At 46.6% G+C, this 27,194-nt stretch overlaps 2 protein-coding genes across 6 annotated transcripts in view; one reads left to right on the top strand and one right to left on the bottom strand.

Annotated features, from left to right (window-relative positions):
• Positions 1–17,390, top strand: part of PFKM (phosphofructokinase, muscle) — a 38,965-nt gene extending 21,575 nt beyond the window's left edge. For all 3 annotated transcript variants that reach the window (XM_087442482.1, XM_087442483.1, XM_004428941.3), the window contains 21 exons: positions 3,067–3,140; positions 4,007–4,084; positions 5,466–5,655; positions 5,881–6,046; positions 6,807–6,851; positions 7,310–7,418; positions 7,536–7,631; positions 7,877–7,969; positions 8,606–8,731; positions 9,886–9,950; positions 10,442–10,505; positions 11,316–11,465; positions 11,892–11,962; positions 12,338–12,425; positions 12,499–12,651; positions 13,147–13,311; positions 14,381–14,442; positions 14,676–14,787; positions 16,342–16,441; positions 16,522–16,627; positions 16,850–17,390. In XM_087442482.1, coding sequence (XP_087298608.1) covers positions 3,069–3,140; positions 4,007–4,084; positions 5,466–5,655; positions 5,881–6,046; positions 6,807–6,851; positions 7,310–7,418; positions 7,536–7,631; positions 7,877–7,969; positions 8,606–8,731; positions 9,886–9,950; positions 10,442–10,505; positions 11,316–11,465; positions 11,892–11,962; positions 12,338–12,425; positions 12,499–12,651; positions 13,147–13,311; positions 14,381–14,442; positions 14,676–14,787; positions 16,342–16,441; positions 16,522–16,627; positions 16,850–16,994 — 2,256 coding nt within the window. In that variant the 5' untranslated portion in view covers positions 3,067–3,068 and the 3' untranslated portion in view covers positions 16,995–17,390. The remainder of the gene's footprint in view (positions 1–3,066; positions 3,141–4,006; positions 4,085–5,465; positions 5,656–5,880; positions 6,047–6,806; positions 6,852–7,309; positions 7,419–7,535; positions 7,632–7,876; positions 7,970–8,605; positions 8,732–9,885; positions 9,951–10,441; positions 10,506–11,315; positions 11,466–11,891; positions 11,963–12,337; positions 12,426–12,498; positions 12,652–13,146; positions 13,312–14,380; positions 14,443–14,675; positions 14,788–16,341; positions 16,442–16,521; positions 16,628–16,849) is intronic.
• Positions 17,391–18,472: 1,082 nt separating this feature from the next.
• On the bottom strand, positions 18,473–27,120 carry ASB8 (ankyrin repeat and SOCS box containing 8). 3 transcript variants are annotated; one of them, XM_004428944.3, is made up of 4 exons: positions 27,035–27,120; positions 24,013–24,176; positions 22,243–22,347; positions 18,473–20,387 (listed from the first exon to the last, which is right to left on the bottom strand). In XM_004428944.3, exons 2-4 carry the CDS (start codon positions 24,139–24,141, stop codon positions 19,755–19,757), a joined length of 867 nt encoding a protein of 288 aa, XP_004429001.1. In that variant the 5' UTR covers positions 24,142–24,176; positions 27,035–27,120; the 3' UTR covers positions 18,473–19,754. The 3 variants fall into 3 exon arrangements, with proteins under 3 accessions (XP_004429001.1, XP_014641889.1, XP_087298613.1); XM_014786403.2 differs by having other exon boundaries at positions 24,013–24,172; positions 27,035–27,093; XM_087442487.1 differs by lacking the exon at positions 24,013–24,176 and having other exon boundaries at positions 27,035–27,102.
• Between the last annotated feature and the right edge of the window lie 74 nt (positions 27,121–27,194).

Raw genomic sequence — 27,194 nt, 5'->3', positions numbered from 1 at the left:
TTCCAAGACATTGCTAAGTCCTGGTTCTCTTTTTGTCTTTCTTGCTGCTCCTTATTAGTTTTCTTCATGGAACCCCTCTTCCCATTCCTTCAATGTTGGTTTTCCTCAGGGTTCCACTCCTTGCCCTTTTCCCTTCTAATTCTACATATTCTCTTGAGAGTTTCTTCCAAGTCCAAATGAATGTCCAACAAGAACTTCAAACTCAACATATCCACATATGAATGTATCATCCCCACCCCTACCTTCCTGAATCAAAACCTGCCTCTGCTCAGTTAATTGCACCATAGTTTTGCCCTTTGCCTAAGTCCATCATGGGGCATTTCCTTCTTCCACTCCAGCACCTTGAAAATCTAATCACATTGCCAATTAGGTGTAAGTTCTGTTGCTTCTGTTTCCTAGATGTCTCCTGTCCGGCCAGTATCTCTACTTTGTCCCAAATGCCACTCTCCCAGTCTAGGTCCTCATCATTTTTTGTCTAAGCTGCCAGATAGCCATCTAATCCTAGTGTCACTTCTTTCAGTCTGTCCTTCACATTGCTGCCAGAGGGATCTTTCTGCTACGTAGATTGCATAATGTCTCTCCACTCTCAAAATTCTTCAAAGATTCTCCATTGTCTACAACTGTTTTTTTTTGCGGGGGGGTGGTGACAGACCCCTTTAAGAGTCAAATGAAAGCTGTAGACCTTCTCCCAAAAGAAATGCCTATGCCCACAAAACTTTTCCTACAGTTTTATGGAGTTCATGGATTTCCTGAAACCATCAGCCATGGATTCCCAATCAAACCCTGGCCTACAGAATAAAAGCCAGACTTCCTCATGCGGCACATGGGGGCCTGCCCACCTCTGTAGCTTCTTCTCTCACCATTTCCTATCTTACATTTTGTTCTTTGTAATAGTGAATTACCTAAGGTTATTTCTTCTTGACCCTTACCTTTATTTGTGCTATTCCCCCTGCCTAGAACACTCTCCCCCAAAATTATCCACCTGACAAACAGATTTAAAAGGAAATTGCCTTTAGGTCTGAGGACAAATGCTATCTTTTCTATATAACCTTCCCTGACTTCCTCCTGGCAGCTTAGATGCTCCTTCTCCTTGTTTCTACTGCATTTTGTACCAATCTCCTTCATAAGGATCCATGTTATAATTCTTCACAAGTCTTGAGGACCATTACCAAGTCCTTAATCTTTATACCCTCAGACTCAATGTTGTTCACTGCTCTATCCCCAGTGCCTGCATAGTGCCAGGAACATGGTAGCTATTCACTAAGTATGTGTTCAGTGAGTGAATGGACCTTCAATTTGATTTGGAGCTTATAGCTGTGTAATACCAACCTTTTTCAACCTGCAAGAAACCCCCCCAAAAACAAACATTTTGGTCTCTTTGATTGTATTCCATTCCAGATAGCTTTGCATTATGCAGTAGTTCATGACGGATTTTACTCTGCTGCTGCATATTTTTCCAATTACTGGCTTCTCAAGTTCTCACTGGTATCTGATATTTCTCCAGGCAGGGTTAAGGATAGACTAATTTTAAGCTAACCTTAACCTAACCATATGAATACATTTTGGATTGAAACAAAAATATATACTGAGGTACCTGAGGGAGGGTGGCTAAAATGGTTCACAACAAGTTAATCCATCATGGCGCTAAGATTCCTTGAGCATCACCATGAGCCCCTCCTCACATTACAAGGTGGGATAGGGTTCCCAGGATCAAGACCCAGGAATGTTTTCCATCTCACCAGTGAAGCTCTGCTTAGCACTGTATCAGTAGCATTGTTTCTTTCTTTTTTTTTTTTTTTTAATTTTATTTATTTATTTTTTTTCCCCAAAGCCCCAGTAGATAGTTGTATGTCATAGATGCACATCCTTCTAGCTGCTGTATACGGGACGTGGCCTCAGCATGGCCAGAGAAGCGGTGCGTCGGTGCACGCCCGGGATCCGAACCCCGGCCGCCAGTAGCGGAGCGTGCGCACTTAACCACTAAGCCATGGGGCCGGCCCAGCATTGTTTCTAATGTGGAGTGCCCACAACCCCCACCACGTGTTGTGTATTGTGGCAGGTTAGCTCCTCCACAGTACTCTTGGAGAGACAGTTCTTGTCATTGAGTAGCCACCAGGAGAGGGATAATACTCATATGGGAAAAAGGGGAAAGGCTGTCCTCTCGGTTTTAGGCTTAGTTGCTTCTCCCAGTGGAAACAGAGTAATTTACAGCATTCTTTTAAAGTTCCTCATACACACCTTATAGACAGGGTCACGGGAGGAGGCAGTGAGAGCATAGTCTCCACTAATTCTGCCTGCACACTTGGTCACAGCCTCTTCTGGTAGTATGAGAGCCAGAGAATCTCAGCTATGTGGTACACATTGGAACGTACACCAACTCAAATCACACTAAAAAGCTGTGTATGTGTGGAGATGGGAGAACCCGCCAGCCAGCAATGGACGCACTCGTGAGCAGATTGTGACTGGTCAGGTCACTGAGCCTCGGAGAGTCATATCTTTGTCCCGAAAAGCCTACCAAAGCTGGATGTCTAGATTTGGTGTAGAAGGGAAGGGAAAACCTAGTACAGCCATTGGGATTAGGAGGGCAGGGCGTGAAGGTCAGTAGTGTTGGTTGAAGCATTTCAGAACTTGGATTCAAATCTGAGCTTTCTAAGAGTACTAGCTCTGTGCCCTTGATCCCTTTGAACTTTAGTTTCCAAATCTGTAAAATGGAGGCAACTCCAGGGTTGTGGATAGGATTAAATCAGATGATGTTTGACAAGCATTTAGCAGTGTCTAACCCCACAATAAGCATTCAGGATTATTATTCCCCAGATTGCCCTGGCAAGGAAAAGTCTTAGGGAAGACAGGATTTATTTTTTGCTGGGGGGAGATCAATGAGGGTATCCGGAGCGACATTACTGAATGCAGTAATTTAGTGTTAGTGGGGAGGCCAGAAGACTTGGATAAAAGGAGTGTTCAAGATTCAGAGAAAAGCCTAAGAAAAGGATTGTCTCATGTCATGGAGTCCAGGGCTGCTTTTCTTAGGAGTAAGCTCTCCCTGACTTCTTTCTTCCCTCCTTGCAGGTATGAATGCTGCTGTCAGGGCTGTGGTTCGAGTTGGCATCTTCACTGGTGCCCGTGTCTTCTTTGTCCATGAGGTTGGTTCTCCACTTTGTTCTCCATCATTTTTTCTCTGCTTTCTGCTCCCCCTCCCCACTTTCTCTTTCCTTACCTCCCAGGTACATTGCTACGTCTGATTTGTCTTGGCTCCCTATCTCCATGAGTCACTCCTCCCCACTCTTGTCTCCAGTAATGATGGTGGGACCCAGGGATCAGCAGGCGGGGGCCTCATGTTGCCTGTTCAATTTAAAGGAAGAAGTAACTCTGTCTCTTCCCTTCACCTCCCTCAAAACAGAGAAATAAGCTGAAATGAGTTAGTATTTAACAGAAAATTTAGTATATCCTGAGACAGACCCTTAGCAGGGAAGCGTCTCACTGGATTTCTGTAGTTTGCCTAACTTTCTGAGGTCCTAACTCCTCTTTGGTTCCCTTCTCTCGGTCACCTCTCATTCTTCATCCACTCCTCTTTCTGTGAGGTTTATCTGCCTTCTCTCAAATTTTATAGTCTTTTATCTTTTCAAGTCACATTTCTCTCCCTCCCCACTTCCTTCCAACATCACCTCTCCTTTTCTCTATTATTATCAAAACCATCTGTTATCTAGTTCTCCTGAGAAGCAGATTAAAGGAAATAGGATGAGCCAAAAACCAGAGGAATTAAGATTAAATATTAGGAAGGACATCCTCATGTTTCAAGAATGAGAGAACCTAGAAGAGAGTATTGAAAAAGGTAACATCTCCTTCTTTGGACTGTGTTAAATATGATAAGTCTCACGAGCATCCAGGACTCAGTAATGGCAGGAGGTGATTTGATTCTCAGAGAACTTCTTCCCAGGGATCCTGTCTTAATCCTGGGAGTTTAGGGGGAAGCCTAGCAGAGGCTGAATGGGTATAATGTGTCTCACAGGGTTATCAAGGCCTGGTGGATGGTGGAGACTACATCAGGGAGGCTACCTGGGAGAGCGTTTCGATGATGCTCCAGCTGGTATGTTCCAGAGGACTGCTGTCCTGTATTTGTCTGCCCTTGTCTCACCCCAGTCTTTGGGGGTTTGGGCGCATGGTTTCCCAAGTTCCCTGCCATGTGGTTTAATGTGAAGAGATTCTGTGGCAAGAGAGGGGCTATGTGTGCCCTTTACTCTTTACATTTGAAAACAGCAGCCTGTTTTCCTGGGGCGGGATGAGGGGTGGGGATGTGATCACAGGACGGTTTGCTCTTTATCAAAAGGTCATAGGCAAGACTTGAGGCACTGGCACATAAGCAAGTCCTGCTCTGGGGTCACGGGGAAGGTCTGGCCCTGAAAATAACCTTACCAGCAGCCTGGGGTCAGAGCCAGAGGTAGAGGTGAAATCTGCCAGTCCTCATGTGATGGTGATGAGGTGACCTGAGACCAGACCATTTAAGGGAAGAGGGAACCAAGAGAGCCTTTTAGAGTTTCAAAAAAAACCCCAAGATTATCCCAATTGTATCTACCTTTTCGTTCCTTTCTCTAAGTTGCTGTATATCCATTTTCTGATTTATTGAAAAATCTACAAATTACATTTATATCCCCATTCTTTACTTCAATCCCCTAAAATCCATGGGAAGAAATTTAATGTGCAGTGCTTAGTGAATGTTCTATACAGGCAATGGTGCCTGCCATAAAGTAGTCTGAGAATGAGCCAGAATTTTCCATTAATACCCCCAAAGTCATGGATGCCAGGAGCTTACATGAGTTGTGAAAACTGTAAGTATACTTACTTCTCTTGGGATTTCCATAAGCCCCTGGGGATTTAAGCCTTTCTATACCCAGAGCTATATTTCCTGTGAATACCTGGGTATTGTGGCTCCTTCCACTAGCACCATAGATGGCAAAGAGCAAAGGGGAAAAGATTGGCAGTGCCCGGTTGCAATTAGAAATCACGGTGTGTTAGAGAGGGAAAAAATACTACCAAGCACATTGGGATGAACACAATCCGATAATGTCAGGCCACTAGGGAGAATTTCCAGAGACTGAAGTCACTGCTACTTCTTCTTACACCATTAAGAAGATGTGAAACATGGAGACTATTCCAAAAGCCAACAGGCATGTATGTATTCTCTTGTTCTCTTTGAGGGTAAACACTTTGCTTATAAAGGCTTCAATGAAAGGGGCTGATGTCAGCAGTCTTCTAAGAGGTGTAGCAGACTATAGGAATGACCCTGTGAAATCTCAGCCAGCATCATTTCCCCTTCCTTTGGAAGGACAAATGACTCTTAAGGATGTCAGGGAACTTCCTAGAGAGCCCCACGGTTATGAAAGCCCATCATAGTGTTGGAATAGGGAATATCTTAGCATGTTGAGCCCCAGAAGTCATCTGGGGAGCTGACTTCTACCTCTTTCCCAAAGGGAGGCACAGTGATTGGGAGTGCCCGGTGCAAGGACTTTCGGACACGAGAGGGACGACTCCGAGCTGCCCACAACCTGGTGAAGCGTGGGATTACCAACCTTTGTGTCATTGGGGGTGATGGTAGCCTCACTGGGGCTGACACCTTCCGCTCTGAGTGGAGTGACTTGTTGAGTGACCTCCAGAAAGCGGGTGAGACATTGTTCTCATCAGTATTGTTTGTGCATGTGCATGCACACCCCCCGTTCCATTGGAGAGAACCGTTACCCTGACACAAATAGGTAGTCTTTGCCCTCCTTTTTCTGCCATTGCTTACAATTCTTGGCTACATTGGCTACAGTTCTTTCTGCAGTCATCTGCTCTTTAGGCATGCCAGGTACCTCACCTGGTGGCTCCTGGTTTGCTTCCCGTTGTCAGGTAAGATCACAGCTGAGGAGGCTACGAAGTCCAACTACCTGAACATCGTGGGCCTGGTTGGCTCAATTGACAATGACTTTTGCGGCACTGATATGACCATTGGTACTGACTCTGCCCTCCACCGGATCATGGAGATTGTAGATGCCATCACTACTACGGCTCAGAGGTAAGGGGGCTTGCGGGGGGTGGTAGGGGTGGGCAGTGTAGGAGGATGGCAGCTGGGACAGGCTAAAGGGCTAGGGCTAGAGAAGATTGAAGTGTTTGAACCATGGTGACTCTAATGACCATTTTTCCTGGGCAGAACAATATTTTTAACTAAGAATTATCCATAGAGCACTGAAATTGCACTGCTCTCTAAGTGTTGTGAGATTTGCCTCTTGCCACTTCTAGTCCACTGTTCAGACATGGAGCTCTGAGGTCTGTAATACCTATGGGGTCTCCTAAATAATTAGTGTCCAGACTGAGGCAAATCCAGGATGCCCAAAACCTGAGCCACCCTTTCCAACCATGTCATCGAGATTGTGGAGGCCATCATCACCGTGCTCAGAGGTTAGGGGACGTGGGGGAGCCAATGTAGGAGAATGGGAGGGTGGAGGGTCACAGTGCACCCCAGGGTAATCCTAGAGGATTCCAGGTTAGTCGTGTCCTCTCTTCTTCACTTCTTTTCCCCTTCTCTCCTTCCGTTCCTGGACCCCATCCCTCCCTGGAACAGAGCCTCAGTACTGACACCTTTTACTGCTGTGTTTTAGCCATCCTGTGGCTAAAATGTTCCCCTGGGTCTTCCTGGTCTCTTAGGAAACCTGCTGGGAGGCCTAGCAGTATAAATGCATCTCCCAGAGAGGTTTCTTGGCCCAGATGTGGGTGGTGGCTTGATCCTGGCCATAGGGACACTTGGACTGTGTAAGTCCCATGTGTGTCTCTTGCAGCCACCAGAGGACATTCGTGTTAGAAGTGATGGGCCGGCACTGTGGGTAAGACCCCTATCTTGACTCATTTATCCCATGGACCAGTCATAGCCCTTTCCTCTTCCCGGGAGAGTCCAGAGAGGTCTCCCAGTGGTAGCAGATCAGGAGCTGTACTCCCCTTGATGTGGTCCGCTTTCCTTGTCTCCATTCCACCTCCCTTACATAACCGCATGTGCGTGTGTGTACATGTGTGTACATGCACAGGCACACATGCAGTGTGAAAGGACAGACAGTGCTCTGACATTGGAAGACACTGTGGCAGGTGAGCGTGAATAGCAGGTGCTCTCAGGGACAGAATCTCGTTGAGAAGCTGTCTCAGTGGTGCTCTTACCCTCACCCTGAGAGTGAAGCGGAGGCCTCTCAGACTGTTCACGAGCTATGGGGACTAGGTGAACTTGTTGGGTATGGGTGAGGCTATTTGTGGAGTGTAGCTCCCAGCGTGATGCTTCTGGCTCTCATCTCAGATACCTGGCCCTTGTCACCTCTCTCTCCTGTGGGGCTGACTGGGTTTTTATTCCTGAATGTCCACCAGATGATGACTGGGAGGATCACCTTTGTCGCCGGCTCAGCGAGGTACTGGCACTTTATTTTGCCCTTAAAAAAAAAATCCTTCACCCTGTTCCACTGACGATTCATTTCCTATTCATCAGTTTCATAACACTGACTAATTTTCTCCTTGTTTCTGACCAGACAAGGACCCGTGGTTCTCGTCTCAACATCATCATTGTTGCTGAGGGTGCAATTGACAAGAATGGGAAACCAATCACCTCAGAATCCATCAAAGACGTTAGTATGAATAAAGCCAGAGAGGCCTCTGGCTCCTTACTACCCCTGACCCCTGGTTCCCTGGGGATTTTTGAGTCTTCTCTTAGTCCTTCTGCACATCGTTCCAGGTTTCCTGCTCCCTGGTCTCCTCCCACCCAGGAATCATTACAAGATAAGAGGCTAAGTCGTCCGTGGTTTATCTAAGTCTCTGCTTGTTTTCTCTCCTTGACTCTGTTCCCTCTCTGTCTCTCTCTCCATCCTTTCAGCTGGTGGTAAAGCGTCTGGGATATGACACCCGGGTCACTGTCTTGGGGCATGTGCAGCGAGGTGGGACACCGTCGGCCTTTGACCGAATCCTGGTAAGTCATGGTAAGGTGTGGCTCTCACACGTTAGAACCTTCAACTTGCTGCCCTTTCCAGGCAGGACTGCACTTCACCAGCTTAGAGACTTAAACCATTGGTCGTGCTGCCCTGCCACCAGCCTCTGGACTGTAATGGCCTTTGACTTGTTCCCATACTCTCAAGAGCTCTTTTCTGTTGCAAAAAAGTGGTGGGAAATTGTGTGCTCCCCTGATGGTGAGATCTAAGATCTTAGAGCTTTGAGCATTAGTGAAATTATTAAGACCTGACTTCAGACACTCAGTTTGAACTCTCTTATCCTACTTTCACTGGAAGAGAAAGGCAATACCTTCCTTGTTTTATCAATAAGAAGAGAATATTATTAAGCCCCAGTGATGCCCTTGATCACTATAGTGGATCTGTTTCTCTGCAACCAGGTAGAATCCTTGGGGTTTTGATGGCAAGAGAACAACGAATCATCAAGCTTTAGACGGAATCTGGGTAGGGAGGGAAAGCCCAGGGAGTTCTGGGCTGCAGTCCTTAAATGTGGAGCTCAACCCTGTGATTTGGAAAGGGCCTTGAGTGCCTGGTTCTCCAGGCCAAGCCAAGATGTGGCGGCCTGAACCAGACTGTCTTTGCTCCCTGGGTTCCTGCAGGGCAGCAGGATGGGTGTGGAAGCAGTGATGGCACTTTTGGAGGCGACCCCAGACACCCCAGCCTGTGTGGTGAGCCTCTCTGGTAACCAGGCTGTGCGCCTGCCCCTCATGGAGTGTGTCCAGGTGGTGAGTACTGACCCCAACCCCGTTCCTAACAGCCCTAAGCCTCTGTCTGAGCTGGAGCTTATGGGGAGAGACACCAACTTCCAAGGCCTCTGGGACAGGAGCAGATGGACAGGCAGCATGGTGTAGTAAGAGACATATGGAGAAAGATCACAGTGGGCTTTGCATGGGAGCCATAGCCATCTGTAAATTGTGCCCAAAGAAGATGGGAGACTACATCTGACCTAGTAGTGAGACCCAGTATCTCATAATATCCAACCTCAAACCCTTTCATCATGTCTTTATTGGAAGAGAAATGCAATCTCTCTCCAAACTTTATTAGAAGCATGGGAATATTATTAAGTTCTGGCTGGTTAGCTTGTATCTCTCTCTGATTTCTACTTGCACATATTTCTCTGAACTAACACGAGGTTACTAGTACTCACACTGCGGGATATTATAAGGGTTGGAGGGAGATATGTAGAGGGTCTGATGCAGCGCCTGGAAATGCTGAGTGCTCAGGACAAGGTGCCTCTTATTATAAAGGATTCACCCCTTGGATCCCACAGAGTGAGCAGTGTGGTGGGAGCTGAGGTGTCTGGCCTGATTCTCAGGATTGGTCTGAATGCTCAGGGCTGGCTCCCCATCTCCTGGCCTGCTTCTCTCTGAGACTTAGGAGGCCTAGTGACCTACAGCCCAGACAAGATCCACCTTGCTTGCAACTGTGTCTCTAAAAGCCCCAAAGCTGAAGCCCTGGCACACAGAGCAGAAATCAGTAGTTGGGAAGCACGTGCAAGGACCAGCCTTTCTTCCTCACTGCTGTATTTGCAAGATCTTCCTCATTTACTCATTACTTCAGTGGCTACTTTGAGGCGGGGGCCCTGGGTGTGGAATGGGGGAAGATGCTATTTTCTCTGTGAGTGCTCCTCCACTCTGCCCATATTCAAATAAATAAAGCACTGAATCAGCCCTTTTGCTGCTCATTACTCAGAAAATTAAGGAAAAACAAAGACATTTCTCCTTCTGTGCAAGTTTGGGGAGCATAGAAAAGCTGGGGTGTAGGGAGAGCAGGATCCAGTCGCAAGCCCGGAGACGGGCAGGGTCTCACTATGGGATGGAAATCTGGCTGTGCAGGATGCTGCCCTGGAGTCGTGACTGTTGCTGTGCTTCTCCCTCAGACCAAAGATGTGACCAGGGCCATGGATGAGAGGAAATTTGATGAAGCCATGAAGCTGAGAGGCCGGTGAGGAAATGAATGGAAGCTCGCTAGCTAGAGATCAGATGCCAGAATGAAGCCAAAAATCGACATGGCTCCAGACCCAAAACGGGCTTCTGCCTCTTCCTCTCCCTGTTGTCTCTGCAACATTTTCTTCCCCAAGAGAATTAGTCGTGGGGTGACCAGGAGGCTCAGTTCATCCCAGGGGTGTTCTCCTGACTCCCTGCCTTTTGTAACCTGTTATTTCTATGTGTGGACCCAGCTGGATGCTAAGTTCTCCAGGCAAGGGGTGCTCTCTTGTGCTGAGCACAGTGCCTGGGAGCAGAGTGCTCAGGTAGTGTCTGATGAGTAGTGGCCCCTTGGCAGCCCCTGCCCAATCCCTGCTGTGCCCCAGTTGTGTCCTTAGAGGTTTGCCGTATAGAACGTCATGCTGGGAGCAAAACCTCAGACCAGATCCCTTGGCTGCTGGCCATGAGGAGTGGCCTGAGGACACCTCTCTCTCTTTGTACTTTTCACAGGAGCTTCATGAACAACTGGGAGGTATACAAGCTTCTGGCTCACATCAGACCCCCCGTTTCTAAGGTACTGGCGAGATACTCTCTCCTCTTAACACTCCCCTGCCCCCAGTCTCCCTTTATGAAGTGCTACCCCTAATCCGTACAACCTACAGCCTTGCCAACTTCTTTGCCCCACTGTAATCTTCAGTGCTGAGTCTAAGGCCCTGACCCTATGAAAATAATTTTCTCTTAGCCATTCCAGATACCAGCCCCATGTTCTTAGGGTACCCTGGATGTCTCTAACCCAAGACCCACATCCAATTCAGGGCTGACAAGACAGCATGCAAGGAATGGGAAAGAGGGCTTATGTATTATTTCCCCTGGCAAATCTTGAATAATCACTTCTAAGTGTATTTAAGCCACCTCCTTCACTGGAGTAGAAGTTCTCAATATTTAGTGTTTATGGGAATTTTCTGGGTTGCTTAGTAAACATGTAGATTCCTGGGGCCCTCCCTCAGATGACATTCAGATCTGGGTAGGGGCCAGGCATATATGGGTTTAACAAGCTCCTAGGTGGATTCTGATGCAGGTGGTCCAAGGATCACACTTTGGGAAACGCTTCTCTGGAAGGCCTCTGATTCGTTATATAATGGTATCTGGGCTCAGAGACAGCAGCTTTATTTATAGTTTTGTGATAGAATTTTGCTTCCGTCGTATGAAGGAGCAAGCTGGGCCGGCGGCCCCTGGGAGAGGTGTGAGTTGTCAGGCAGATGTCCTGATCCTAGGACCATAAGAGACTCAGAGTTCAGCCTCCCTTACTGACCGGCCCCCCTCCCCCGGCTGGGATTTCTGTCTCCCTCTTTCCCCTGCTCCCTCTCTGCTTCCTTCTCCACAGAGTGGCTCGCACACAGTGGCCGTGATGAATGTGGGGGCCCCGGCCGCAGGCATGAATGCTGCCGTCCGCTCCACTGTGAGGATTGGCCTAATCCAGGGCAACCGAGTGCTGGTTGTGCACGATGGCTTCGAGGGCCTGGCCAAGGGCCAGGTACAGGGACAAAAAGGAAGGCGCACACTTGGGGGCCAAGGAGCAGTCACGGGGAGGAGAAGGGTAGCCGGTGACCTGTCCATTCTCTTTCCTTCCCCTGTCCCTCACCACCTTTCTCTCTTCTCAGGGTTCAAGCAGAAGTAGATTTTTAATTTTAGGGTAGTAGGAACAGGCAGGAGCCGCTGACACGAACCCTTTCCAAACAAACACGTCTTATTTAATTCTCTATCTGAAGCTCAGCACAGTGCCCAGCATAAGTGGGTGCTTAATATCTGTGAATGAGCAGCGAGGGTGGAAGATGTTCAGTGAGCTGGGGAAAAGCCAATGCCTGGTCTTCCTCTTCCAACCAGGGGGGTGTCGGGTGGGGTCTGAACTCAAGAAGTGATGTCAGGCCACGATGCAGACCTGTGTGACCTTTCCCTGCAGATCGAGGAAGCTGGCTGGAGCTATGTTGGGGGCTGGACTGGCCAAGGGGGTTCTAAACTTGGGACTAAAAGGTAAGTGGCATTACAGGAGCGCCTCCTCCTAACCACCCCTTAAAGGTGTCCCTTGGAATGTGGGTGTCAGTTCATTAGGTCATGGTCTGCTTTGACCACCACTCTTGTCTGGGTCCTCAGCCCACAAGTTCACCGTCGCTTCCATGAGGGCACACACGCTCATCCAGACGTCTTATAGCAGCTCTGGGATTCAGAGCCCAGTGTGTGTTGTTGGACAGGGATGAGGGGTGGGGTAGGGGAGTGGGCACGAGTCAGGAAATTATAAATAAAGCGCCTTCCAGCTTTCTAGCTTTTCTCTCCCTCAATTTTGCTAATTTTGCTGTCTCTTCCCCAAATTCCGTTACCTCCCACTGCTCCCACCCCCTAATCAACTAGGACTCTACCCAAGAAGAGCTTCGAGCAGATCAGTGCCAACATCACTAAGTTTAACATTCAAGGCCTTGTCATCATTGGGGGCTTCGAGGTGAGTGCCTCTCCCGTTTCTCCTGCTCTCCCTCCCGCCTGTCCCTCTCCCCTTACTGCCCTCTTCTCCTCAGGCTTACACAGGGGGCCTGGAGCTGATGGAGGGCAGGAAGCAGTATGACGAGCTCTGCATCCCGTTTGTGGTCATCCCTGCCACGGTCTCCAACAACGTCCCTGGCTCAGACTTCAGTGTGGGGGCTGACACCGCCCTCAATACTATCTGCATGGTGAGAGCCCCCTCTGCTTCCTGGGCCTTCTGCCAGGAGCATACTCCCTGGACTGAGTCTGGTCCTGGAAAGTGAGCCACTTGTTTTGTCTCAACCAAGTAGCAGTGTTTGAAAAGCACTTCTTTGGGCCCAGGCATTTATACAGACGTTATTTAACCACATGGGGTGTTCATTCTCCTCATCTTGTGTGTCCTCTCACCTAGAAATGCATCTGTACTCTCCATACCAAATGTTCTTTCTTTCTGAGGTCATGCAACCTAATTTCCCTACTCTGAGCAACAGAAAGGGTAGGTGCAGCTTCCTCCCCAGGAGAGGAGTTCACAGTGTGGTTGGCACATCTGCCTGCCGTCCCTGAAGGCAAGAACTTGATGAGGTGCAGGGCCTTGCTGGCCTGGGGAGGAGGTAGCTCCAGAGGTGGGTTGTGGCAAGGGCCAGAGAAGTGACAAGAATCAGATCTCTGACTGTCTTTCTGACTATGACCTGTTGTCTTTGCAGACCTGTGACCGTATCAAGCAGTCAGCAGCAGGTACCAAACGTCGAGTGTTTATCATTGAAACTATGGGTGGCTACTGTGGCTACCTGGCCACCATGGCAGGACTGGCAGCTGGGGCTGATGCGGCCTACATTTTTGAGGAGCCCTTCACCATTCGAGACCTGCAGGTAGATGGCTACCCAGAGCCTGCTAGGTAGCTCTTCCCTGCCCTTGTCTGTCCCCACTGTCCCCACAGTGACCTCAGCTCAAGATGAGGACAGAGCCAGTTGGTCTGTGGAGTCCTGCGAGGAGACTAGACAGAGCACGGAGCAGGCATCCCTCACGTGACCTCGCATGCATGACCGCAGCTCCTCTGTTGGAGTGTTCACTCAGAGGGACAGCATGCTGCTAAGCCCTTTCCATGCGCTTTTGCATTTTATCTTCACAACAGACATGCAGGGGAGATATTATTTCCAAATTACAGATGAGAAAGGTTTGGAGAGGTTAAAAAACTTTTCTAAACTCCTAAGTGCGTAGGTGGTTTAACTGACTGAGAAGGTTGGTGATCTTTCTACTGTATCACGCTGCCCTCCAGATTTCCCTGCTAGCAAAGCAGACCCTTCTCATTCCATTTTTGAGGGGGATACCCTTTCACCTCCGGGTGGGGCTCTGACTCCTGTTTCACAGGGGGACCATCTGATCCTTGTTTTCTAAGATCCCAGTTAACTGGAGGAAAAAGAGCCACAAAGTGAGGCAGGTTGAGGGGACTCCCTAATCCAAGAACCCGGCCAACCCCTGCCAAGAGTGGAGGGTGGGTGTCTTCCTCCCTCATCCCCAGCTCAAAGCCCAAATGAAGGGGCTGGTTCCTCCCAGGTGATTCACTGCTCTACATACAAGCCACCCATTTAAAGATCGACACTGAAAACAGAGTCAGCCCTCTGAGGGAGGAGGAACCAGAAACCCCTGGAAAGGGAAATCGAGAGCAGGTAGAAAGGGGCTGAACAATGACAGTTACCACAGATGTCTCGAACTTTCCCTCTTCCAGTTCTGCCTGCCTCATTTGGAGCCTTCATTTAAATTTCAGTCTGTTCTGAACTTCATAAAGGGATTCGGCACAGTTCAGGCCCTTGACTGTAAACAACCCCCCTCCATGTGGCTCTCCCCTCCTGGAGAGGCCTAGGGGCAAGAAGAGATCTATGCACTTGCCCGACCTTATCCGCTCCCAGCTAGGCTTAGGATTTACTGTTTCATTTTCAGGTGAATGTTGAACATCTGGTGCAAAAGATGAAAACAACTGTGAAAAGGGGCTTGGTGTTAAGGTACCTCATGCACGGTTTGTTCCTAAGTAAAGAGAGAAAGTAGTCAGGGTTGGCCCTAGGCCACAGAATGGGCCCATGGTTGGGACACCCTGAGGAATCTGTGGATACAGAGGGAGAGAACCAGAACCACGGGAGGAGACAGAAAAGGGAAGAACAAAATCCACAAAGGCAGAAAGGGGGTGGAGGGATAGGCAGACAGCCGAAGTCACAGGCTTTTGGTCTCTACCTGGCAGGAATGAGAAGTGCAATGACAACTATACCACTGACTTCATTTTCAACCTGTACTCTGAGGAGGGCAAGGGCATCTTCGACAGCAGGAAGAATGTGCTTGGCCACATGCAGCAGGTAGGGATGACACCCCGGTCCTGGCCTTCACCAGGCGGCCGTGACCCCCAACAGCCATTGAGGCTCCCACTGGCCTCCAGTCTGCTGGGGGCTCTCAGTGCCGCCACAGAGCATGGGCCTGCAATCTTCTAGTCATAGAATCACATCTTTACCCTGGAAGTGGCCTTAGAGTTGATGTGGTCCATCCTCTTCATTTAGGGCAAGGTTTCTCAACCTCAGCACTATTGCCATTTTCGGCTGGATAATTCGTTGTTGTGGGTGGCTGTTCTGTGCACTGTGGGATGGTTTAGCAGCATCCCTGGACTCTACCCACTAGATACCAGTAGCACTTCCCTCCTGAATTATACAAGTAAAAAGTATCTCCAGATATTGCCAAATATCCCCTGGGGGGCAAAATCGTCACTAGTTGAGAACTACTGATTCAGATGGAGAAAATGAGGCCCAGAGAGAAATAATTTTTTCAGGGACACTCATCGAGCTTGGGTGACAGGTAGAATGAGCTTGTCCAATGCTCTTCCCACCACACCATGCATGCTGCCTTTCATGAGGAACCTGTGGAATGAGTACAGCCTCCTTGCTCGTGTTGGGCTCCATCTCCACTAACTGGGGTTTCCAGGGGAAAGGAATTCCTTTCTACCACCCGCATTCAATCCTCACCCAAGTTAGGCCTCACTCACAGATGGTACTAGTGGTCTGAGGCCTCTTGTATTCCAGATGTCTCCAGCTGATGCTTCTTAGGCATTGACAGCCTTTGACCTTTCTCTCCCCACAAATGAATTTCCAATATCTCAGTCTGAATGAGCTTATCAGCCCCTGCAGGAATGGGGTACTACTGGATCAAGTATGAAGACCTATTTCCTGTTTGTCCTTACTTCCCACTTTCCCACTTACTTTCGCTTAGTTCAGAGAAAATCTGCATGACATTTTATATTATTCTGAGGTGCTACCAGGGGCTTCCAGACTGGGTCACAAGGAACATTTCCATGTCATCAGTGATGGTGACTGACAAAAGCTGCTAGGCTGAAGAGGGGCCACTGACTGAGTGGCCAGTAAGACTAGAAGTAAATGAACAGGATCTGGCAACTATGGAGCTAGAAGAGGCACTTGTGAGACCAATCATCCCCTTTAACTAATTAGTTACTCTTGTACCTGATAAATGGCCAAATATGCTGGGCCAGCTCACCATGGTTCCTGGCCCTGTTTCAGGATTTCCCTTAATAGTTAGACTTCTGGATTCCTGTTTCTGGCTGTAAACCAGGGGCCCATTCTTTCCTTTTGTTCTGTGTATTCAGATATCTCTGCTACTTCATTAGAGTCCTTCCCTCTGTAATGTTTTTTTTTTTTTGATGAGGAAGATTGACCCTGAGCTAACATCTGTGCCAATCTTCCTCTATTTTGTATGTGGGACGCTGCCACAGCATGGCTTCATGAGCAGTGTATAGGTCTGCATCTGGGAGCCAAACCCCAGGCCGTCAAAGCAGAGTGCACGAACTTAAACCACTACACCACTAGGCCAGCCCCTTCCCTCTGTAATTTTTATGATTCTTTTCCCAGGGTGGGAGCCCAACTCCATTTGACAGGAATTTTGCCACTAAGATGGGCGCCAAGGCTATGAACTGGATGTCTGGGAAAATCAAAGAGAGTTACCGTAATGGTAGGTGGGGTAAGAGGGTGAGCCCTTCCATAGAGGCCGGTTCCCCAGTATAGAAGCTGATTGACCATTCCTTATTGCAGGGCGGATCTTTGCCAATTCCCCAGACTCAGGCTGTGTTCTGGGGATGCGTAAGAGGGCCCTGGTCTTTCAGCCAGTGACTGAGCTGAAGGAACAGACAGATTTCGAGTGAGTACATCTTCTTCCTGGAGTGGTTTCCTCCCTGGTCATTTCAAGACCTACTCTTCCCATCCTGTTCACTGTCTTCTCTTAGGAGTAACACCTGTAGTCATACCTACTTCAGATCTGATGCCCATGCCCTAAATCTAGCCTCTTCTGCTCAACTTCTTCCCATAAGCCTATGATTGGGATGCTGAAAGATTAAATCATTTCTGCCTCATTCCTCTGTAGGCACCGCATCCCCAAGGAACAGTGGTGGCTGAAGCTGAGGCCCATCCTCAAGATCCTAGCCAAGTATGAGATTGACTTGGATACGTCAGAGCATGCACACCTGGAGCACATTAGTCGGAAGCGGTCTGGAGAAGCTCCCGCTTAAACCTCTTTGGAGTGGGGGGAACAGATTGTCTGATCATGGTCAGCTAACCCCCTGATAGATCCGAGTCCATGTACTCTCAAGTGTTTTAGCACATTTTTCATTAGGTTTCCTTTTATTCTGTAACTGCAGCCACGATCAGCTCTGGCCAGGGAGCTGGGGCAGGGGGTAGTGAGTGGAAGCTCCTTTTAGGTAGAATTTATCATGACTTCTACCCCAGCTTCCTCACACAAGGCTGGGGTCCTCTAGTGCTACTGCTAGATTTCAGTTACTCGGTTAGAATTTTCCTAAAAATAAGCTTTATTTATTTCTTTGTGATAACAAAGTCTTGGTTCCTCCACTACTTTTACTACAGTGACAAACAGTAACTACACTAATAAATGCCAACTGGTCACTGTGCCTTTGGTCATCCTGTTATCATCTTCACAAGTGGAATGTAATACCCAAGCACCAGACTCTGCCCCAACACACACCTGGGAAAATGCAGCCCATGTGACCACCCCGTGTACTTCCCTCTACCTCATGGATTATTTTTCTGCAGCATCACTTGACCCCGTACACAGGGTCCTAGAACACAGTACGCTGGTCCTTTTACCCTCCTCTCACACGACTCTCTCCTCTGTCACCTCATCCTCTGCCACCAATAGGACGCTCCACTCTCCCTTTGGCATAAAGTTGTATTTTACCTCTTGATCATATACCCATTACCCAGGGTTGCTTTTTTCCAGTCATCCCATGATCTCTACTCCTCCTCTGACAACCCAGAGTTCTTCCTTCTCAACTTTCCCCCTGTATTCCTTCCTGGATGAAAGCCAGACTCCATTTGTGGGGAGACATGTACATTTTGAAAGCCTGGGAAATAGAGACACTCACTCTTGGACTTGGTTTGGTGGGTTGGTTGAACTACTGCTTTGGGAAGTTCTTAGTTCTTATTCAGCTCAATTTGTTTTCTATTCCATAACAATAGCTCCTTCCTCCTCATTAGCCAAGTGCCCATGTAAGGCAGTTGGTTTTCAGGACTGGGACTACAGATTATACCCCAAATTGACAGGATGGTGCCCTGTGAATGCCAGGTTTAAGATTAGCTTCCAATAACCAGATCCTGGCTCCCAGCACAGGCATACGTATTCCTTCCCACCCAGTTTCCCCACTTGCTTGATGAAGCAGCAGAGGTTCAAGGTTTACGAGGTGTGGGGGGGGATTATCTCTAGTACAGCACTTGTGCTGGCTCTCCAAAGTATTCCTGCTGTACCCCGACAAGTTCTAAATAGTGACTGAGAAGGCTTGTCAGAGTCTGGAATTAAAGCAGCCAAATGCTCTTTGTACAGTTCTTTAAGAGGAAGGGAAATTAATAATAATAATGTCAAGCACTGTTATCACTGAATCCTCAACACAACCTATGATGGGGGTGGTGCAAACCCCATTTCAGAGTTGAGGACACTGGGGCTCAGGGTGATTAAATAATGTGGAGAAAGTAGGAACAGTAGAAACTGCCAGACTTACTTTTAGAACTGTTTATTTCTTTTTTTCTTAAGTGAGCAAAAAACACCAACAGCAAAAGGACAAAAGCAGACATACTTTTTCAAATTAGCTGTGTCAGCAGATTCCGTTCATTTTTATGTGTAGTTCCCAATCAGTTTAAAAAAAAGTTTTTCAAATTTGCATACAGGTCATCTAAGATCAATAATAATTTGATCTAGTTTAGGAACATGAAAAGGAAGGGTATTGTTGACTATTGTTCACTAAAACAGATCCTTTTGGAGTAGGTGAGCCATCTAAAAAGCTCTTACGACGCTCTTTCCCTACTCCCCAACTCCACCAATGTCTTGTATAGATCAGTCAAAAGCAAAGGTTCCAAAACAATGGAAAGAAAAATAACTCCAAACTCTTAGCAGAGTGAGCTTGTTATAGGGAATGAAGAAGACCCACGGGAAAAGGCAGCCCAGCCCATCTCTCCTAGAGCAGACACCTCCGCCTACGGTTCCGGAAATGCCTGCGAAGCCATTAGAGCAAACTGGCTTTCTGGAAGAGAGAGAACTGCACTAGAAGAAGAGTTCTAAGGACTGCTTAGAACCTGCTATCTCGTCTACTGTGTGGAAAACAGCAAGACAACCTTTCTGAAATGACATTGCTGCACTACTGTAACCCTTGGGCACACCCATGGAAAAGAGGCAAAGGCTGCTGTTTTCTTTGATGATGAAAAGGGGGGCCAGTCCCTTCTGAACACCCCATGATGTGGCCCTCTAGGGCTATCTTGCAGCCCCAATTCTGAATCTGCACACCATTTGATGTTGTAGTATCTTCATCTTTGGGCCACAATTGTTAGCTGGAATTTTCTTAAACTTCTTCACAGATCAACTAAAATGCTTCTAGAAGGATTCTTCTGAAACATTAATCATGTCCCCAAAGGAAAACCAAACACACACTCTTTAAATACTCTTCATCTTCCTAGAGAAATTTAGTTGCACTGTTGACTTTTTCCCTAAAGGGGAGGGTGGGGGAGACCTCTTCTTTTGCAGGGTACAATATAAAAAGCCATGAAAGCAATAAACAGAAAACACAAGTGAGGGATTTTTCTTTTGTTTGGTTGCTTGGTTTGGGGAGGGGAGGTGATGTAGAAGTTACTGTTGTGAGACATTGCCTCGAAATATAAACCACACAACAGGAACAACAGCTTTTCCTGTTTTCTAAGACAAAGACAGTGTTGCAGGGAAAAATCTCACCCAGAGTTCTCTGCGTGATGGTGCAAATGTCTCCTCCAGGCTATTCTACAAGTAACAGGTATTCCTTCAGAGAAGCTGGCAGTGGAAGGCCCTTCACTGCATCTGGCAGATACTGGAGTCCCAGGCTACGGCGCACAGCATAGCGAGAGAGAGTTTTTAGAGTTCCTGGGGCTGAGCACAGAACAGTCAGTTTTTCACATAGCTGCTGGTCTTTGGCCACTTCTCGTGGCATGGTACCATTTTTCCTTAATTCAAAGTGTCCAACAGCTCTGTGGAGAAGCTCAAAGCAAGAGTCCTCTTTCTCAGTTCCAAGTCCCCTGACTAGCAGAGCCACCAGGCGGGAGATGGGTGTCTGGCCTTTTAGGTTGATGACTCTGACCTCTGCACCATAATCAAGAAGGATGCTCACACTCTCAAGATTTCCCTTCATGGCAGCCCAACTGAGTGGGGTATCATTGTTGTAATCCAGGGCATTGACAGAGGCCCCACTTTCTAGGAGGGCCCGCACACACTCAGCATTGTTCTTAAAGGCTGCCCAGTGAAGTGGGGTGTCTCGGTTGCCATCCAGTGCATTGGGGTTTGCACCATACTCCAACAGGACCTCCACACAAGCCTCATCTTTCTCAGCTGCATAGTGGAGGGCCGTTCGGTTGTAACCATCCAGGGCATTCACCTGTAAAGAGAGAGGAACTATATTATAGTAGACAGAGTATTCGGAGGAAGACAGGTGGGCAAAGAAGCTTGCATGTGTTTATCTACTACCTTTGCTATGTAATGTTCTGAACAAGAGGGTCAACATGCACTTCCCAGGGAGTCTTGGTGGTCAAGAGGGAGACATGACAGGAGCTTAGCAAATAGGAAAAGAATTGTCCCCCAAACAATGAACACTCTATTATGTGCGTTGATTAGCTGGCCTGCCTTATTTTGATTTTTGCTGCTATGTTCTTATTTACTATTCACTAGAATCTCTACCATGGAGTAAGGGGTAAAGAAAGAGAAGATGAAGACTAAGTCCTTGTAACTAGTCTGAAAGACATTTATTGGAAAGCAGCTTGAATTTACTAGCTGGAGTAAAGGTTTTGGAATATGTTACTTACTCCGACTCACTCTATCCTGTGGCTAATGACAACCAGACTGAAAAATAGTCAGGCCAGACTGTGCCCATGTAGCTTTGCTGTGTTCTTTATCCATGTAGAGAAGCTCAAATTGTTAATCCAAGTCAGCCCCTTGCAAAAATATGCTATGGGGTCACAAGAGAACCTGGATGAAAGCATGTAGAGGAAAGAGCACAAATCTGCCAGTGCTGGAAAAGCAGCAGCTTGCTAAAAATCAGCATCACCCATAGGTTTTGAAGGCTACAAAGACTTCAAACCCAAATTTATAAATAGCATTATCTTCCCCCATAAAATGCAATAAAGAAAAACTGATTTAACTGAGTTTAACCTTCTATTTAGCTAAAAACTTTTTTTTTTCCAGGATATTTTCACTTTCATCACTGGCATTAATCACTGGCTTTCATTTCAGGGTCACTCACAAAAGTTATGAAATAGATAATGACAAGTAGAGAATAACATGGCTCTGCGGAGATGAGGATGCTGGGGCTGGCCCCTTAGGCTTACTGACCAGTGTGTCTGGGACCTGCACGCCATCTTCATGGCATGTCTGATTCAAATAGCACCTCAGCATATGCACCTTCAAGATTGCTCACAAATAGTCAAAACTGCTAATTTATTTAACAAGCACTTACTTAGCAATTATTACATGCCAGTGTTCTAAACACTTTACAACCTGATGAAGAAGATACTATTATCATCACCACTTTACAGATGGGGAAACTGAGGCAAAGAAAGGTTAAGTAACTTGTTCAAGGCCACATAGCTGGAAGTAACAGAGCTGAAATTTAAATCCATGAAGTCTGACTCCAGAGTCTATTCTTTTAAAGATTCATTATATTCTCCTGCTTCTTGCTAATGCCAACATAAATTAATCTATGCTTTTTATGTTAAGATACTCACATTAGAAAGAAGACAGGAACAACATATTCTAAAACAGAAAATAATTAGTGGGCAGAAATAGCACAAGTAACCGATTCCTGAGGAAGGGATTGTCTAATGATATTTATCTCCCAGTGACAGTGGTATTAAAAGTGCACGTCTCACAGCAGGTCTCAAATGGTTTAGATTTAATCAGAGTTGAGGAGCCTCTGCACTTACAGCTCCTGGACAGTCAACAGGCAATGAGAGGATTAAATGGAAATAAAAACAACCCAAGAAGGAAGGCTGGGAGAGAAAGGGGAGATAAAATTCCCTCTTCCTGGAGCCATGGACAGCTTAAGAAAGAAAGCAAAGGAATGAAATCCTTAGGATCATTTTATATATTTATGATTACATTTTGCTTTAATATTGGCTATGCCAATGCTACCATGAGCCAGAAAGTGGGAAGAGATGGGAGAAGAGACAAGAAATTTTAAGAAAATGTGAAGCTCAAGTTTTAGTAAATCATTAATGTGACAGTGTTAAAAACATTACCTCAGCTCCTTTTTCCAGGAGTAACTCCACACAGTCGGCATCCGACACCATGCAGGCACAGTGCAGGGGCTTCAGTGTGCCGTGGGTACAGTTCACATCTGCTCCCTATGGGCAGAGGAAACTTCAATCAGTGTGCTCACCGAGCAGGATGAGACTCAGAACTGAGTCCGGGGGGGAAGAGGGTCTAACTCTGACCATACTGTAAACATACTACTGGTCCCAGTTTCTATCCCTATTACAGTCATGTGCTGCATAATGACGTTTTGGTCAACAATGGACCGCATTCACGATGGTGGTCCCATAAGATCAGTACCATATAGTCTAGGTGTGTAGCAGGGTATAGCAATAGGTTTGTGTAAGTACACCTATGATGTTTGCACAACGACAAAATTGCCTAACAACACGTTTCTCAGAACATATCCCCATCATTAAGCAATGCATGACTGTAATTAAATAATATTATAATGCTAATATCCAAATCAAGAGAATACGCTGAAGATGAATGAAAGGAATTGTCAATTCCTTAGATCAAGTTATTAAGTTTCTCCACAAGGTAGCCTTCAAGATTGTCATTTGGACATCACTGGGGATATAACCTTATGTGTAAAAGCAGTGGGAACCTTATCATCAGGCAGGAAAGCTGGAAAAGCAAGCCACTTTCTATGGCCACCATGCTCTGAAAAAGTCAGGAAAGTGAGTCTGTCAGACTGAAGCCAGGAGACTGGCATGTTCTTTCTGCCATTCAACAGATGACTGTCACTAATAGTAAGGTCATCTTAACACTATCTTTTTGTTTACAAACATCTTCAAAGTAGCCTCATGGTATCAGCATTCCCTGCCACGTAGCCCCTGCTGGTACTTCTGTCTCTAATATGATAAAGGAGATGGAGATACCACAGTCAGACCAAAGTCACTGGATGACTCAGCAGCAGAGCTAGAATTAGAACGTGACAAAGTTTCTACTGCTGAGTCTTCTGATACCACTTCTGCTGAGAACAAGCTAATGCTGTATGACTTTCTTCTCACACCTGTTCCATACAACTCTGAAGCAGCTACAGAGCTCCAGGCTGTAAATAAGGATTCTATAAGTTGTTAAAAAGAATGCACAGAAGTAACCATCTGGATGCATTTTGCAGTGATCAAAAAATTACCCTGTAACTTCTCTTCAACAGGAATAATATACAGAAAAAGGTATCAAAGACCTTCTAGGATACTAGTCATGTAACAGAATTACTGAATAGCAGTGATTAGGTAGCAGATAGTTAAGGTGTTTTCTTAAGTCAGAAGTTACCATGCATTTTAGGGGTTGATAATCTCTCCAGAACTAGAAGTGGCAACTGTTGTTAAGACAGAAGGCAAGTGATAGCTCTCTAGGTAATTATCATAAACCACAAGGATTTGAAAACCACTTCTGCTTTGCTCGCCTCCCTCCTCCCTCTGTACCACATATGTAGAAGACTTTGAGCTTGCTGGATCCCATATGTACCATATCCAAACAGAGATTTTACAAAGAACATGAGACCAGGGTTATCTAGAACATATTTCCTGAAGAAAATATCAGATGCACAAAGCGAAAGGGAGAGGGGAAGAGAAGCAAAACACAGGGAAAATATATTGTAATGGTCAAGTTAATACATTTAAGAAGACTGTAAAAACTCTTTGTGATCTTGTGCTGAGTCAAAGCCGCAAATCTGTAATCTATTAGGATTCCCCAGGAACCTTCCCACTTAACCTCCCAAAGGACTCTTGTGTCAATAACAGCACACTCACCCCTCTGATGAGGTCCTCTACATTATCATGTGGGAAGGACCGAATGGCAGCGATTGTTCGGATTAAGCGCTCTGAGAGAGAGTATTTGCTCTGAATGCTCTGCATAATATACCACATACTGGAACTCATCAAGGCTCAGAGTATGTTCACATGCTCCAAACTGCCTGAAACGAAGAAGTTTTAGGCATACACAAGATCACTGGGCATACATGTCCTTAGAGTTAGGAGTTCTCTGAGGCCTTCCCAATACTAAAAGCAGATTTCAAAGAGATCAGTGATTAATGAACATCATTTTTTCTTAATCATAAGGAAATAGATTATAATAGTTGCTTAGGGAGCTGGGTAAACCTGGACACAAATGCTCTGACCCTCGGAACCTCAATTCTACTCTCTGACCTGGTCTAGCACAAGATTTCCCCAAGAGGCCCAAAGACCCCCCAAGGAACTCTGTGGTTTCAGAACAAAACTAGGCAAGGAAGGGGAGTTTTTAAGGCTGAAGGTGCCATGAAACACTCTTTTCCTCCTCTCAATTTTGTGGTCTTTATTATCAGCACCACCTTTAGGTTACTTGTTACATTTGGCCTTGCACTATAGTTATGTTCATATTGTTTCTCCGTTTAAATTGTAATCATTTGGAAGGCAAGGCCCTTGTCTTCTACTTTTTTGCCCATGTAAGGACAGCCACAGAGTCTCACAAAAAGTAGGTATTTAATAAATATTGGTTGATTGACTAAAGGGTATGGAAGTGATTGTTACCTGTGAGAAGAGAGGGAAAAGGCTATGGAACAAATACATCTATGTTAATAATCACAAGACATCTGTGAAATAGTTTTAAATGTCTTCAGCAAAGAAAGAATGGGAACTATTTGAGGTAATATTCTAAAATGAGGAAGGAACGCACAAGTATAATTACTCTGGAGCCATCTATATAAAATTAGAAAAAAAATTAAAAGTTCACGCCAATGACATATGCTTGCAATTGTAGGAAAACAAGCAGATTTAAGAGTGCAAAATGAATTAAAAATTTCAATAACTGGCTGTTTGTGACAACTGAGAAATAGATTTCGGCAAATATATGTTGAAACTACAACAAGAGAGTTCTAGGATGGAAGAAGAAAATAATGCAGTATATTTAATTCAACTATGATAAAACTTTTGACTGTATAAGAGCAATATACTAGTTGGAGAACATTTAAAATTACAGCAAACAAGGCAGAGCATTTCTATGAAAAATCATATATCAAAAACTTTAGAGAAAATGTAGCATGCAGTATCAGCTCTCTAGGTGTAACTGTTTAGGAATTCCTGTTCGTACTAAACTATAAGCTCCTTGGGCGCAAATATAGTGTCATTTTCAATAGTGCCTGGCACATGGCAGGTTCTCAATAAATATCTGTTGAACCAATGTAAAGCTTATTACTTTGGATCCTAAAAAATTCAAGACTTGTCGCAATTAAACATGTTACGCATATGATGATTACTAAGAGAAAAATCCTAAAATTATTTTGGTCATTTCATACTATGCAATTTTTGCTTTTTGTGATGGAGTGTCTCCTTATACATTATGTAATATACCATAAACTCTAATAGTTTCTATTTTGCTAATCAGTAGACATTTATCTGTTTAAAATGTATACAGTACTAATTAATAGAAAGCAAGTTAAAAATATTCAATTCATAGGTATCAATGATTCAGATTGGGTATCCTTTTCCCCTACTTTATTTATTTATTTTTTTTTTAAAGATTTTATTTATTTATTTTTCCCCCCACAGCCCCAGTAGATAGTTGTGTGTCATAGCTGCACATCCTTCTAGTTGCTGTATGTGGGACGCGGCCTCAGCATGGCCGGAGAAGCAGCGCGTCGGTGGGAGCCCGGGATCCGAACCCGGGCCGCCAGCAGTGGAGCGCGCTCACTCAACCACCAAGCCACGGGGCCGGCCCAGCCCCTACATTATTATGAATGAATAAGCTTATACATTTGTTTATATGTCTCTTTGAAATTTTCTAGATAGTTTAGACTTGGCATATGTTTTAATCTCTCCAGCAGCCACTAAACTCCTCAGAGACAAGGGTCTGCATCTTATACTTCTTTGTTGCAAGGAAAAAGGGAAAAAAGGCAGAACTGCATTTGAGTCAGCGATTCCAAGAATGGGGGCAGCAGACAGAGCCTCTCAAGTGGAAGGCTTAGACCAAAGTGGTGCTGTAAACCGTTTCTGGGCCATGGTAATCAGAAGAAACGAAACCCTGCAATCATGTTCGGGGCACTCTTGGACTCCCGGCTAGGAACTCCTAACTCAGAATATGACCAGTGGTCCTCTGCTGCTGCCTCGAAGCTCCTGGTGAAGAGTGAAACTTCGAGGCACAATGACAACACTCTGGAAGGGTCAACACTGTCAGGAAGGGTCAAGGAAATCTAAACTCGACCTATCTCTGGACGGTAGCCCGTGCACGGTTTGACCCCAAGTGGCCCCTTTCGTCTGCTGGAGCTGAAAGCCCTCTCTCCCCCGTTTTCTTTCACTTCGATCCAGAGAAAACACCAAGGGATTTTTATCGCGAAGCTAAAAGCAAACGGGAAAGAGGCGACATTCAACCGCTCCGGTGCTAGCGAGGCCCCGGTTCCCGCCCGGGCGAGGAGACTCTCGGGCAGCCAGAGGCGCCCCCAGCCCCACCGCACCTGCTGGGGGAGGGCTCGCAGCAGCTTTGTCTCGCCGAGGCTAAGGGGCGGAGGGCAAGGGCAAGAAATGCGAGGACGTGTGGTGTCACTTTCCACGAGTGCTCCCCAAAGATCGCAGCAATCCCGGCAGGTCTCTTGGGGCCGGTACTGAAAAGGGGTCGCACAGTCTGCGCCGGGGGAGCCCCAGAGGCGGACCAACCCCCGCCCCGATCTCCCAAGGCCGGGAACGATGTCTCTGCCTCGAGGGCTCGCGGACCCGAGAGAGGAGTGGAGGATGCGTTACTGAGCGTAGTGCCCCGGGTTAGGGAACCTAGCTGCAGGTATTCCCGCAGCGAGGCCGCACTCACCGACGCGCGGGGCCGAGCTGGCTCTTGAAAGCCGCTGTCAATTCGTGACCCGGAAGCAGAAGTTGTCTCCAGCTGGCCCCCTCCTGTTTACAGGCTGCGAAGCGCGACTAGAAAGGGCGCCTGCGCACTGACCAGTGTCCCTAGGCGGGACGCGCCTGCG

Source organism: Ceratotherium simum, chromosome 17 (assembly GCF_057802395.1).
Source record: "Ceratotherium simum simum isolate JZ-2026a chromosome 17, ASM5780239v1, whole genome shotgun sequence".
Taxonomy (NCBI): Eukaryota; Metazoa; Chordata; class Mammalia; order Perissodactyla; family Rhinocerotidae; genus Ceratotherium; species Ceratotherium simum.
The sequence above is the reverse complement of the archived record's forward strand: the minus strand, read 5'-3'. Positions and strand labels throughout refer to the sequence as shown.

Bases quoted from the DNA above. Each gene is read 5' to 3' on its own strand.
- ASB8 (XM_004428944.3), bottom strand. From the start codon at position 24,141: ATGAGTTCCAGTATGTGGTATATTATGCAGAGCATTCAGAGCAAATAC. The intron at 22,348-24,012 runs GTGAGTGTGCTG...CTCTGCCCATAG, and splicing joins TAGAGGACCTCATCAGAGGG to GGAGCAGATGTGAACTGTAC. The intron at 20,388-22,242 runs GTAATGTTTTTA...CTCTCTTTACAG, and splicing joins TCCTGGAAAAAGGAGCTGAG to GTGAATGCCCTGGATGGTTA.